Below are 14,092 nucleotides of genomic sequence, written 5' to 3'. Positions count from 1 at the left end.
CCGGTCAAACACTTCCTGGAGAGAATGCAACAGGAAGCCATCAAGATAGGGAAGGTGCTGTTGGCCCCCAAGCCCATGCTGCCTCTGTCTCCGGAAGACAAGCATCAGCACGAAATGGCTCTAAATTGTCCTGTTTGCAACTCGGTCTTCACTGACGATAACAAAAAGGTCCACCACCATGACCATTATGGGAGCGGAAGCTACATTGGCCCGTGGTGCAACAGATGTAACTTGAGAGCCAGGGACCCGCGCTTCATACCGGTCTTTTTTCACAATGGCTCGGGATATGATTTCCATCACTTGGTTACACATCTAGGGTACGACAATGCGAGAATCAATGTCCTGGCACAGAACGAGGAGCGTTATATTAGCATCAGCAAGTGGGTGCCGATCCCCAACTCAAGCAACAGCATCGAGCTTCGGTTCCTCGACTCTCTGAGGTTCCTCCAGGCAAGCCTCGATGCTCTTGCTGGGAAGCTCAGAGACGACCAACTAGCCATTACTACATCAAGTTTCCCGAACTTAGATGTCGCACTCATCAGGCGTAAAGGGGTCTACCCCTACGAATACGTCACAGACCCTTCCAAGTTCGAAGAAGAGTTGCTGCCTCCCCAGGATAAGTTCTACAGCCAGCTGAGAGGTTCAGGTATTACCGACGAGGAGTACAAGCATGCTCAGTCTATGTGGGTCAAGTTGGGTTGCCGAACTTTCGGTGATTACCACGATGCATACCTGAAGCTTGATGTGACGCTTCTTGCCGATGTGTTCCAGGCGTTTCGGGCGACTGCGATAAACATTTACAACCTGGACCCTGTATATTTTTACAGCCTTCCTGGACTGGCATGGTCGGCCATGCTCCTGCTGACTAAAGTTAAACTTTCACTTATCTCCGATAATGATATGATGCTTTTCATCGAGAAAGCTATCCGGGGCGGCATGGTCCAAGTGTCGCAACGCTTCGCACACGCCAACAATCACCACATGGCCACTGGTTACGACCCCTCCCAACCATCAAGCTACATCATGTACACTGACGTGAATAATCTTTACGGGCACTCCATGATGCAGCCACTCCCAACAGGACAGTTTAAGTGGGTTGATCCTTTATACCACGACATCGAAAAAGAGTGCGACGAGTTTGGGTTTTTTGCCGAGGTGGACCTTGACTTCCCCGAGAAGCTGCAGGATACATTCTGTGACCTCTCGCCTGCTCCGGAATTGAAGTGCCCACCTGGCTCGGATCAACCGAAGCTCGTCATGGACTTGGAGCCCAAAAAGCGTTATGTGCTACACTACCGGAACCTCCAGTGGTTAATGCAGCAAGGGGTCTCGGTCAAAGCAGTTTACCACGTGCTCTTGTTCAGGCAGTCTCCATGGTTGAAGCCGTACATCGAACTGAACACCAACCATCGCACTGCTGCCACTTCGGAACTTGATCGCGATTTTTTCAAATTAATGAACAATGCGGTATTTGGGAAGACCATGGAGAATGTGCGAAATCGCGTTGATGTGAGGTTGGTGACGAAGAAAACACAGTGTCGTCGACTTGTTGCAAGCCCGCTGTTCAGGTCTCGAACAATTTACAACGAACAGATGTCTCTGATTCACATGAACCGGGGCAAGGTGCTACTCAACAAGCCCATCTATGTGGGAGCTGCAGTTTTGGATCTGAGCAAGTTGTGCATGTTCGAGACATATTACGGCATACTACGTGCACACTACAACCACAATATCTCGCTCCTCTACACAGACACAGACAGCTTGGTGTACCATGTTCGCACGGCCGATGCGTATGGTGATATAGCCAAAGTTCCAGCTCTTGTCAAGCTCTTCGACACATCGGGCTATCCCCAGCTAAACCGGTATGGAATTCTGCCCCGGAACAAAAAAATACCCGGCAAACTCAAGGACGAGAAAGACGGGGATGTGATTGTGGAGTTTGCTGGACTTAGTGCCAAAGCCTATGCGATCCGGGCTGAGGGTTCTGTAACAAAAAAGGCAAAGGGTGTAAGCAGGCAAGTGGTTCGGGAGCACCTCAAGTTTGAGGATTACCTCGAGTGCCTCAGAACAAAATCGCCCATTCTACAAAAAGAGCATCGTATCCAAAGCGTCGATCATGTGCTTACAACTAATATTGTCAGGAAAGTTGCTCTGGATGCACACGACGACAAGAGGTGTATTCTTGAATGTGGGGTCCATACACTTCCGTGGGGCCACTATCGCCTCCAAACTAGTAAGACCTGCCCAGAGTGTAACAAAAAGTAATAGGCAATGCGAAAAAAAAAACAATTTTAATTTACTTCCACTTCCTCGATTACATGCATGCATGGCACAGCAAAATTAAACTTCTGGAAACTGCTAATTGCAATTTGTACTTATATATATAAAATTCCACATTTCTTATTGTGTGCTATTTTTTTTTTATTTATTTAAAACTGTTCAGTCACTCTTTCATTCTTGACGTCATACACAAATGTTTTCTCTGCAATAAGAATGACACTGCACAGAGTATCTGCAGGCAAGGCATCGTGGAACTCGCATACAATCTTGATGTTGGTACGATCGTTGACCACCACTTGCTTCCTCTTAGATGTGTTGATGACGGTCATGGGTGTCCGTGCTTTGAATTCGCTGGGCGCGTAGTACACGTCCACGCTTCCCTCGGTCACGCGTTTGTAAGCCGTGTAAGCTTCGTAAAGTTTGAGGTAATCGTCTTTGGTCATGTCGAGGTTGTAATTCTCGCGCGGGAACACTTCGTTCCTACCGTTCTTCAGATAAACGTTCTTGATCTTGCAGTCGTCGAACTTGCTGGAATCTTTTTCCTGATCGTTATCGCGTCCGGTCTGAAAAAGCACTACGACAAAATCTGGCATGTCGAACTGTATGTTGTTGAACTGCGTCGTCACGTCGAATTCCATGTGACTTCCCGACGCCATCTTCTGCACGCACTGGTAACCGTGAAAGTGAATCGGCACCTGCGGACTTTTCAAGATCTCCGCTTTGTACTTGAGGGCGTAGTTCGTTTCGTATTCCACCACCGGCATTCTCAATTCCATGCTCCGGATGACGCATTTCGCCGCTTCGGGTAAAGTGTTGGCTATCGGCGTGGTGCCGTCCGGACCCAAAGTAGCGTATCGCATCAGTGCGTTGTTATCGTTGGCCGCTCTTCGAAACGTGATCCTCAGTCCTCCCTTCCACATGATCTCCTTGTAGTCCGAGAAGAAACCAGGCAGCAGACGCATGGGAAAGAGCACCGTGTGACTTTTCGTCGATATTTTGGTTCGAGCTTCGAATCCCCCGGCCTGGTAGTACGCTGCGTCCGTTTTGGATAATTTCAACGTTCCCACTGCCGTCGACGTGATGCCTGGATAATCTATTCTGTCGATGACGGTGTTGTGTTTCCTCACCTCCACCTGCGAGAACAGGTGAGGCACGAAGTTGTCCACGAGTATCAAGTTTGCTGCTGCGGGAAACGCGTCTCCGCTTTCTTTCTTCACCACGTCGAATTGAAGGTAGAGGTCCGCTCTGTGAGGATGAATAAACCCGTCGCCTACGTCCACGTCGTATTCGATCTCCCTGTTCGCTTCGTTCAGAATGGCGAACGTGCGACGGTTGGGAGGGAAAGATTGCAATTCGTAACTTTCGATTTGCTCCATTTTACATGTATGGTTATTTATTATACGTTGATCTCCACGATGGCCGTCGTAGTGGCACCTGCGAAATCTACCACCTCTCCTTTCTCGTTCGTCACCACCAACTCTATGTCGTCTATGCGGTTGCGACATACTGGAAAATAGATCGGCGAAGAGGGCGTGTAGATGATCGGTTCCATGAACTCGGAACTTGGTTTGAAAGTGGCTATGATTCCCGTCTGCTTGTGACTTCCTAACAATCCGTCCGAAGATTTCGTGATCATGCCTTCGGCCACGTTACAGTGTACGTTCAGAGTCTCTATGGCCAAGAATTTAGGAATGTTGGTTGCTACGTGCTTGATGCCAGCTTCGAGTTTGGTGTCGTTCTCGAAACCTAAAAGTTCTCCCATGGTGCCCAGGTCCACGGTCTCCGTCGCGGATAGGATTTCCACTCTGTGCGTGACCGAATTTTGAGAAAGGTATGTGCCTTTGGGTAATTGAGCTTGCAAAGTGGAAAGATTGTATTGTCCTGGCGTGACGACGATGTGTTCGCTTCCGACGCTAATTTTGTTGTTGTGCTGCGTAACATTAGGTATGAGGTACATGCTGTAGAATGCACGCAGAGCCACGGATTTAGGATAGACGATGTCGTCGTGCAGCGTGAGTTTCAAGATTGAAGATTCGCTCGTGAGATGGAACACGCCCATCCTAGTGATGCTGTTTGAGGTTCCACAATGCTTTCTGGAAATCCTCGATCGTAGGGTTATTTATTTTAGAGAGAAACGCGAGCACGGAGAGGCAGAGATGACCGCAGTTCACGTCTCCGAAATTTTGAATGCGTTCGTCGTTGTAGTATATAGAGGTTTTGTTCGTTTTCAGATAATGAATTAAATTTGTAGGTGGAACACCTCCGAAAGAATCGAAAACGAATGCTTTATCATTGTCGTTTTTGTGGTAACATATCCAATGCGTGCCTGGATTTTCTTGACCGTCCAAGTTGACTACTCCGCATTCTCTTCTTTTAACGCTTGAAGGTAACGAGTCGGACATGAAAACTCCTCTGAAGTGTTTGATTTGTAACGGTTCGATCAGAGATTCAATGTCTCGGTTGGTGAGTGCTTCTGTTTCTTTTTTTTAAACTTTCTCATCACGCCCTTTCCTCCTTTCTTCTCCATGGCCAGGTTGTGACGTTTCTGTTCTTCCAACTCGGCCTTGTTCTTCTTCGAGTCGATGACGGTTTTCGCGATGGCGGCACTTCCGCCGGCCAAACTTCCAACGGCCCCCAATGCTGCTAGGATGGCCGGGATGCTGAATATGAAACCTCCGATCTTTTGCTGTTTCCGCGAACGCTGCAATCTTTTCAATTGAGGTGTGCTGAGCAGCAATTTCATTCCGTGTCCTTTCGACAAGCAAGAACGTTTCTTCTCGCGTTGTTTCTTGGTGAGTAACCCATCGAGGGCACCTAGATTTTTAAGATTGGAGTATGGTATCTGGTACACGACACCCTTGGGCTTCATGTTGATGCTCTATGTGTTATTTTCACGGTATGTTATTTATATATATATTCTGAGATTTTTTCTTGTGTAGTTTTTTTACGGTATGTTATTTATATACCCCACCCCAATTTTTGTTTCGTGTTCATGGCGATGGTGGTACCCAGTGCGGCGACCCGTTCACCCAGTGATGCGTCTCTGCTCACGAACCTTTCGAAAGCTGCATGTTCCAATTTTTTGTCTGCTTCGTGACGTGCGTCCAGATCCGTCTGCGTGGTGTTGTAGGCGATGTCGTGATCTTTGCATGCGGCGTCCAACGGATTCACACCCTTGTCTCCTCTCTCCAATCTTTTCTCGAGTTTGGTACCCGGTCCGCAGTACTGGTAGCCAGGTAGATGCATCTCGAAAGGTAACTTGTTGATGATGTCGTTCACGAGTCCTTTTCCTTCGGCCACGTTCCAAAATTTTGGAGGCAGCGTGTTGATGATTTTGATCAGGTAACCTATGCCCTTGTCGTCGTTCACGATGAAGTTGGAAAGTTTCGTGCTGATCATGTCCACGATGCCAACCTTCTCGTTGTAGAAATTACGGTTGCCTGCATTCTCTTCGCCGGCTATCACCAACAATCGGTCCACGAGTTTCCTAACGTCGTCCACCCAAACGAATTCTTTGGGTAACGTGTTGTAGCGTTTGACGCCGCTGCCTGTTTTGACCTGGTTCCAAATCGGTTTGATGAGATTCCTGTACTTCTCGCCGCTGCTCGATTTCACCCTATTCTGCGAGGCGTCGTTGTTCTGGTACAAGGCATCCGTCATGATCAGAATTTCCTTGTAACTCTGGTAATCTTCGTCGGTGTAATCTTTCGGCTGCTTTTTGGCAACGAGTTCCCACAGTCCCACCGTACCCGGATACCTGTTCCAACTATCCTTGTCGCCTAAATTGACTTTAATGTCGTTGCCTTCGAAGGTCACCTTCGATTTCCCAATCTTCCACACCACACCGCCGCCTTCGCTGGTTTCCATGCTAGGATACAATCCGAACACTTCATCCTTGTCGAATTTCCCCGTGCTCAGGTAGTCTCGTGCCAAAGGTCCCAACTCGATTTTATCCGAAGACGACGTGCTACCAATGGCACGACGTCGTGCCGGTGCATCCTTCAGTTCGAACGGCGTCGAAGGAATGCTTGAAATAGGCGTGGGTACGGCGTAACTTTTAGCTGCGAGCGGTACGAGTTCATTAATCAAATTTTTATTTTGTTCCGTGACACTTTTAATTTCTTTACCTAGACTGCTGATGGCATCCATCACGGGTTGATCCTGACGTTTCTTCTCTTCGTAGAATCCGCGATTCTCGGATTTCCAACCTTTGAAGCGTTTCGCGAGGTAATCGCGAAGCTTGAGATTTTCGTCTTCGATTTTTCGTTTCGTCATGACGTTATTTATATACGTCGTTTCTCACAACGTTGCAACGTTTAGAAAGTCGTTGATTTTGTTTCTGTATTTTCCGTCGTTGGGTTTCCTCGTCATGTCGATCGTAGCGAATCCGAAATCGTCACCGTTCCAGCAAGTAGAGCAGCAGCGTTCCGAAAATTGATTGTAGTTCATGTCTCCGCCTACGTAGTCATCGTACGCGTGCTTGAAGTTGGTGTGATCTTGACGAAACAAACATATGAAATTAGCGTTGTCGCGTACTAACTGTTTTGGAATTTTGGAAAACGTTTGAGCTAGGTAGAAACAATCCATTCCTTTGTGACGACCTTGCGTGAAAAAGTTGCGAATTTCATTTTGATTTTCCAGGATGGCGTCGTCGAACACAACGACTGAATTTTCACGACAATCGTCGAGTGGTTTTATTTCCGAAGCGAACGTTGCAATGTCCAGACCATCGTACAGTTTCATCAGTTGCTGGTATTTGGATTGTTCCAAACTTTTCGAGAACACGTACAGGTGCCTGTTCTTCCAATCTAACCAATTCGGTGCGAGGAGAAAATTGTCCACGAGCAGTGTCGTTTTCCCACATCCCGAAGGACCTACGATCAGACAGCGGATGCTGTCGGGAAGCAACTCGCCGTTCTTTTTTTTTCTCGTTTGACTTTCCAGATCCGGTAGACGCTTCACCACGTTCCACGTACTCACAAGATCACTTCGTTCGCGTCGATCCAACTCTTTTCCGGAAGTCCCAGCCATTTGACAAACAGTTTGTCACCTTACAGTAAAAAACCCAGTAGGTTAACAACACTGTCAAAAAATCTACGGTAGTGTTGCCAGATGTAAACAGAGGGCAATAAACCCCCCCCTCATAAAAAACTACAGTAAACCCACAGTGTTGCCAACTCTGCCCTCAAAATATACATCATAAAAAGCTACGACGAGTGTTATAACCTTGGTGATTTTTTGGGTAAGAGTTGGCAACACTGCGCCTTACGAGAGAAATCCATTAAGGCGATCGAGCCCCACGAGCCCCAAATGAAGATTCAGTACCCGGACACCTGTACTACTACATTTTCAAAGACACTGTCGTACTTGTGTGCCAGGAAAGCGAATATGTGCAACCAAACTGTGCTCTGCCCCACCGAGCCCCAAAAGAATATTCAGAACTCTCTATTTGCCCCTACTTTTTTTCTTCTATTGAAAGCTTCTTTTGCTATATATATATATATATATATATATATATATATATATATATATATATATATATATATATATAATGCCTCCCCGATGGTGCAGTGGTAGCGTTGTTGCCTTGTAATCAAGGAGTCCCGGGTTGGATACCCGGTGGAGGCGCTTGGCACAGTGGTTCGGATCCCACTTTAAACTGTAGGTCCAGTCCTGAGTAGCCTTACTGTGCATAAAGTGAACTTAAAACAACAAATCAATTCAATATATATATATATATATATATATATATATATATACACACACACACACACACACACACACACACGCAGATGAACTCCATCTACAAAGCTAAGGTCAACCCTCATGTATGAATAAAGGCGCGTAACGGCTATTGTTAGATATTATGTGAGTTGGCACCTGGCAATATTGTTTACTCTGTTTTCCGGGCAATAGCCTGTGCAGTATTTTCCTTGTTCTATGCTGTGTTATATTACTGTCATCCCGCGCAGAAAAAGTATGAAGATTGTCATGTTTTTTTACTGTGTTCTGTACATGTTCTTGAGAATATAGCCAAAGGATATTAGCAGCGAGTCTTTTATTTCTCGATCCAACATTTATTGGCGACCGTGACAGGACCTGTCTTTTCTTTCTGTGTTGGACCGGAGAAGAAGTAAGTGCAAATATCGGAAAAATGTCAACGGACATTGATCGTCTCAAGAAAAGCCGTGCAGTGGCTAGGTCAGCTTTTACACGTGTTTCGGAGAAGATTGCAAATGAGTTAGCGATGCAAACTCCGGACAGGAATGTTATTCAAGCAAATATCCAGTTGCTTGAAAATAAGGCAAGTGATCTGCATGCTGCTGACATAACTGTTTTTGATTTGATGTTGGAATCTGGTGCTAGTGAAAATGAGTTAGGGAAAGAACAGTCAGTGTCGGATGATTATCAGTGTTCGTTCAACAAGCGACGTATTGAAGTGTCGAACTTTTTGAAGTTGTCGGAAGGAAACTGCTGTCAAGGCGAGTCGTTTTCGGAAGTAAAGAATCGAAGATTCAAGTTACCTAAAATCGAACTGAAGAAGTTTGGAGGGGACTTGAAAGAGTGGTTACATTTTTGGGGACAGTTCAAGAAGATCGATGAAGATGATACAATTCCTGCAGAGGACAAGTTTCAGTATTTGATACAAGCGACAATTGAAGGTTCTCGTGCACGCCAGCTTGTGAACAGTTTTCCACCAACAAAAGAAAATTACCCGAAAGTTGTGCAGTCCATGAAATCACGTTTTGGTCGCGATGATATGCTCGTGGAAGTGTACGTGCGTGAACTGCTAAAATTGGTGTTACAAAAGGTGTTGAACCGTCAAGAAAAAATTTGTTTGAGCACTTTGTATGACACACTGGAGTCCCAACTTCGAGCATTAGAATCGATGGGTGTTACCAGCGACAAATATGCAGCAATGCTGTTTCCATTGGTGGAGTCCAGTCTCCCAGAGGATTTGATGCGTGTGTGGCAGAGAAGAACATTGTCTGCTGCTGAGGAAAATAATGAGACAACACCGACCGGAAGACTGCAGTCCTTGATGTCATTCCTGCGATCTGAAGTGGAAGGAGAAGAACGAATCAACCTTGCAGCAGCTGGGTTTGAATTGGATGGTGCAGCAGTGAAAGTTCGGAAGAAAAGGTGTTCTCCACCGCGTCAGCCTATTATCCCCAGTGCGACAGATTTGTTGAGTGTCAGTGGTGGTAGGGAGAAAAGTTGTGTGTTCTGTGGTGGTAAGCACAGTTCATATGATTGCTTTAAAGCCCAGAAAATGTCTCTCTCTGAAAGACAGAAGGTTCTAAAAAATAAAAAGCATTGTTTTGCATGTTTAAAATTTGGTCATTTTTCGAAGAAGTGCAAGGCCAATTTGAAATGTATTGTTTGCAAGAAAAAGCATGTTGTATTGATGTGTCCTAATATTTCAGACAAAGATAATGATTCTGACCATTATTCTGAAGGCAAAGAATCAAATGCTGAGGTAAACAATACACTGATAAACCAACTTGAAAATCCGCATGTATTCATGCAGACATTGGTAGTAGATTTGAAAGGTAACTACAATAGGAGCAGGAATGTGAGAATTCTTATTGACACAGGTTCACAAAAATCGTATATATCCAAATCTCTTGTAACAGATATGGGTTATAACTCCATTGGCAAACAAAGTTTGATACATTCGCTATTTGGTGGTACCATGTCTAGTCCTTGTAATCATAATGTTTATAATGTTAAGGTATGTAGCATTGAGAGAGAATATTCGTGCACATTTGATGTTCTTGATCAAGATACAATATGTGGTGAGATTCCTTATGTAACACCAGGTGTTTGGTTAAATGAGCTGAACAAAAGTCAAATAAGGTTAACAGATACTGGTAAGATGAAAGGTCCAGTTGAAATTCTTATTGGTGCGGATGTTTGTGGTAAATTACTGACTGGCCATGTTGTGAAATTAAAGTGTGGTTTAGTGGCTGTGGAAACTCAGCTGGGATGGACACTTATGGGTAAAGTTCCAGGTGAAAACAGAAAATCAGATACAGCTTTGTTGGTATCGAATTTATATGTTGGTGAAGCCGTAGCTGATCTGTGGGAACTGGATACCATAGGAATCAAGGATCCCATTGCCAAGAAGTCTGCGGAAGAACACACACTGGCTGTCAAAGAACAATTTTTGCAGACATTGACATTCAATGCTGAAGGAAGATATGAAGTACAGTTACCATGGAAGGAAGATTGTTCGCCTCTCCCCACCAATAAAGATCTAGCAGAAAAACGACTTTGGTCAACTACACAGAAGTTGAAACAAGAACATCTGTTGCAGAGTTACGATGGAGTGCTACAAGAATGGTTGTCCGAGGGAGTTATTGAGGTGGTTCCAGAGGATGAAACAGAGAATTTTGGCCATTACTTACCCCATCGACATGTAGTGAAAGAGAGCAGTAACACGACAAAAATTAGACCTGTGTTTGATGCTTCTGCTAAAGTAAAAGGACAACAGTCTTTGAACCAATGTTTAGAACCTGGACCCAACTTGATTGCTCTTATTGCTGATATTTTACTACATTTTCGGAAAGGAAAAATTGGAGTTATAGCAGATATTAAACGAGCTTTTTTACAAATTGCTGTACACCCTAAAGATAGAGACTACCTGAGATTTCTCTGGTGGCATGATATTAATACTGGAACGGTTCAAGAATTCAGACATACTCGTGTAGTGTTTGGTGTTACGAGCAGTCCATTTCTGTTGGGTGCTGTTATTGAACATCATTTGGATCAAGCATTGCAGAGTTGTCATTTTGGGAAGGAAGACTTAGCTTATACAGAAGATACTATTTTAAAATTACGATGTTCCTTTTATGTGGACAATTGTGCCACCAGTGTAGACAATCACAAAAATCTCCATAAATTTATAAGAGAATCACGTGCAGTTATGGCTGAAGCAGGTTTTGACCTTAGAGGGTGGGAGTATTCAGTCCCTCAAAGGGTTAATGAGGACATTAGCCCTACTTCAGTGTTAGGACTCAGTTGGAATCCTCAAGCCGATACATTTACAGTTAATTTGGACATTGAAGATGTTGAGCCCAAGACAGTTTCGAAACGTGTGATATTATCTGTAGCACACCGTATATTTGATCCTATAGGTTTTACTTGTCCCGTGACTCTTCTACCAAAATTGTTACTTCAGCAGACTTGGGCAGAGGGGCTCGGATGGGATGAGCAAGTTAGTGAAGAAATAAGAACACAGTTCTTAAACTGGGTACGAGAATTGCCGATGTTGAAAGAGGTAAGGATACCCAGAAGTTTCATGGGCTGGGATTATGAATCCAATGAACTTAACTCTATGAGCATTCACGTGTTCTGTGATGCTAGCAAAGTGGCATATGCATCAGCAGTTTTCATGAGGGTAGACACAAGGAGAGGTGTTAGCGTACAATTGATTGAGGCAAAGGCACGAGTGGCTCCAAAGAATAGTACAATTCCTCGGCTAGAATTGCTTGCCGCGATGGTGGGGGCAAGGCTAGCAACCAGGATTCGAGAACATTTGAATTTAAAAGATAACTCCATTATCTTTTGGACTGATTCTTCTACGGTGCTGACTTGGATTCGACGAGAAGGAGTTTGGGGAGTATTTGTTGGGAACAGAGTTAAAGAAATTAGAAAACTGTCTGATCCCAGTGCATGGAAATATGTACCCAGTGAAATGAATCCAGCTGATTTTCCTTCAAGAGGTTGTGATGCAAGGCAGTTGTTGAGATCCTTATGGTGGGAGGGACCTCATTGGTTGAAAGGAGATCCGTGTGAGTGGCCACCGATGGAGTTTCTTATCAACAAGGAGGAAATTGACAGAGAAAGAAGGAACGTGCTACCTTCATCAACGATGCTTAGTATGAAAGCTCAAGATGCTGAGTCTAGATGGTATTACAGATATTTCTCTAACTATAACCAAGTGATTAGACTCATTGGATGGATCAAAAGATTTTTGTATAATAGTAGAAATTCAAAGAATCATAGATCTGGAGATCTTGGTGTTCGCGAACTTCAGGAAGCAGAAAATGCAGTATTAAGACTAATACAACAAGAAGCATTCCGAGCAAAGGATGACAAATCCCTTTCCTCTTTGTGCACATATGAGGGCAAGGACAAGATTATTCGTTTGAAAACCAAAATTATTGCCAGAGAAGATACTGAAAATTTCAGGCTTCCCATAGTTCTTCCAGCACAACATCCAGTCGTTAAATTGCTGATAATGTATTGGCACAAGAAAGCATGTCATGCAGGTGTAAACATATTACTAAGTATTTTAAGAGAGAACTTCTGGATCCTTCGTGGTAGAAGAGCTGTACGTTCAGTGCTGTCGAAATGTGTTACTTGCAGGAGACACGCAGCCAAACCAATCCAAGCTCTTCCAGCACCATTGCCAGCTGATCGAGTTAGAGATGCTAATGTATTTGAAGTAACAGGTGTGGACTTTGCAGGACCTGTTTATCTTAAAGATGGCAAAAAGGCATGGATATGCCTTTTTACATGTGCAGTATATAGAGCCATTCACTTAGAGTTAGTTACTTCTCTATCAACTGGGATTTTTATCCAGGCTTTTAGACGATTCGTGTCAAGGAGAGGCAGACCCTCTGTAATCTACAGTGATAATGGTACCAATTTCAGAGGAACTGAGAATGCATTTATGACACTCGATTGGAAGAAAGTTGAAGAATATTCCACAGCTCAGCGAATCCAGTGGAAGTTCATTCCACCCAGTGCAGCCTGGTGGGGTGGTTTTTGGGAAAGATTGGTTCGTGTCCTGAAGGGTCTGTTGAAAAGAACACTCGGAAAATCAGTTTTGTACTACGAAGAAATGACAACAATCCTCTGTGACTGTGAAGCCATAATTAATTCACGTCCACTTACCTACATGTATGAAAGTGAGACAGAATTAGTTCCTCTAACACCTGCTATGTTTTTACAAGAAATCAGGGAGACGGGTGTACCTGATTGTGACCATGTGGATTCTTCAATGCTCAACAATTGTCTCCGTTACTGTCAGAAGTTGAGACAAGATATCAGGCATCGTTTCAGGAATGAGTATCTTGGACAGTTAACGCAAAAGGCCATAAACAGAGCATGTGGGTCTGTCAGGGTAGGAGATATTGTGTTGATTGGTTTTGACAATATGAAAAGATATAATTGGCCATTGGGTTGTGTAACTGAGATTCTTCCAGGTAAGGATCAAGTGACAAGATTGGTACGTCTGAAAACTTGCCATGGTGAACTACTTCGTCCTGTCCAGAGATTGTATCCATTGGAGGTGACTGCAGTGGAGGGTGAAGCAATGAAGAGTTCATTACCTAAACCACAAACCAAAAAGAAACATCAGAAAGACATTCTCCCTCCCACTGAAACCAAACCTTGTACCACACGTAGTGGGAGAGAGATAAAATTACCTAAGAAACTATTATTGTTTGATATGCCAACTCAGGTGGGAGGATGTTAGATATTATGTGAGTTGGCACCTGGCAATATTGTTTACTCTGTTTTCCGGGCAATAGCCTGTGCAGTATTTTCCTTGTTCTATGCTGTGTTATATTACTGTCATCCCGCGCAGAAAAAGTATGAAGATTGTCATGTTTTTTTACTGTGTTCTGTACATGTTCTTGAGAATATAGCCAAAGGATATTAGCAGCGAGTCTTTTATTTCTCGATCCAACAGCTATAGTAAGTCTCGCAGGCAAGTCGAGCTGAGCCGCGCTCGCTGTGTAAGGGAGGTTGAGTTGACAGTAGCGTCGAGACGTTGTCGCGTTCATTCAGCAGCTGCCGT

The 14,092-nt window shown here is 44.4% G+C and overlaps 1 protein-coding gene across 1 annotated transcript; it reads left to right on the top strand.

Moving 5' to 3' along the window:
* The first annotated feature begins 8,434 nt into the window (after nt 1-8,434).
* On the top strand, nt 8,435-13,768 carry LOC145985650 (uncharacterized). The gene is made up of 2 exons (XM_083119719.1): nt 8,435-9,515; nt 10,104-13,768. The coding sequence occupies exons 1-2, from the start codon at nt 8,435-8,437 to the stop codon at nt 13,766-13,768; spliced, it is 4,746 nt and encodes a 1,581-aa protein (XP_082975845.1).
* Nucleotides 13,769-14,092: the final 324 nt, after the last annotated feature.

This window comes from Lepisma saccharinum, chromosome 3 (assembly GCF_977018435.1).
Source record: "Lepisma saccharinum chromosome 3, izLepSacc3.1, whole genome shotgun sequence".
Taxonomy (NCBI): domain Eukaryota; kingdom Metazoa; phylum Arthropoda; class Insecta; order Zygentoma; family Lepismatidae; genus Lepisma; species Lepisma saccharinum.
The sequence above is the reverse complement of the archived record's forward strand: the minus strand, read 5'-3'. Positions and strand labels throughout refer to the sequence as shown.

Bases quoted from the DNA above. Each gene is read 5' to 3' on its own strand.
- LOC145985650 (XM_083119719.1), top strand. From the start codon at position 8,435: ATGTCAACGGACATTGATCGTCTCAAGAAAAGCCGTGCAGTGGCTAGG. The intron at 9,516-10,103 runs GTAAGCACAGTT...ATGTAACACCAG, and splicing joins AAGTTGTGTGTTCTGTGGTG to GTGTTTGGTTAAATGAGCTG.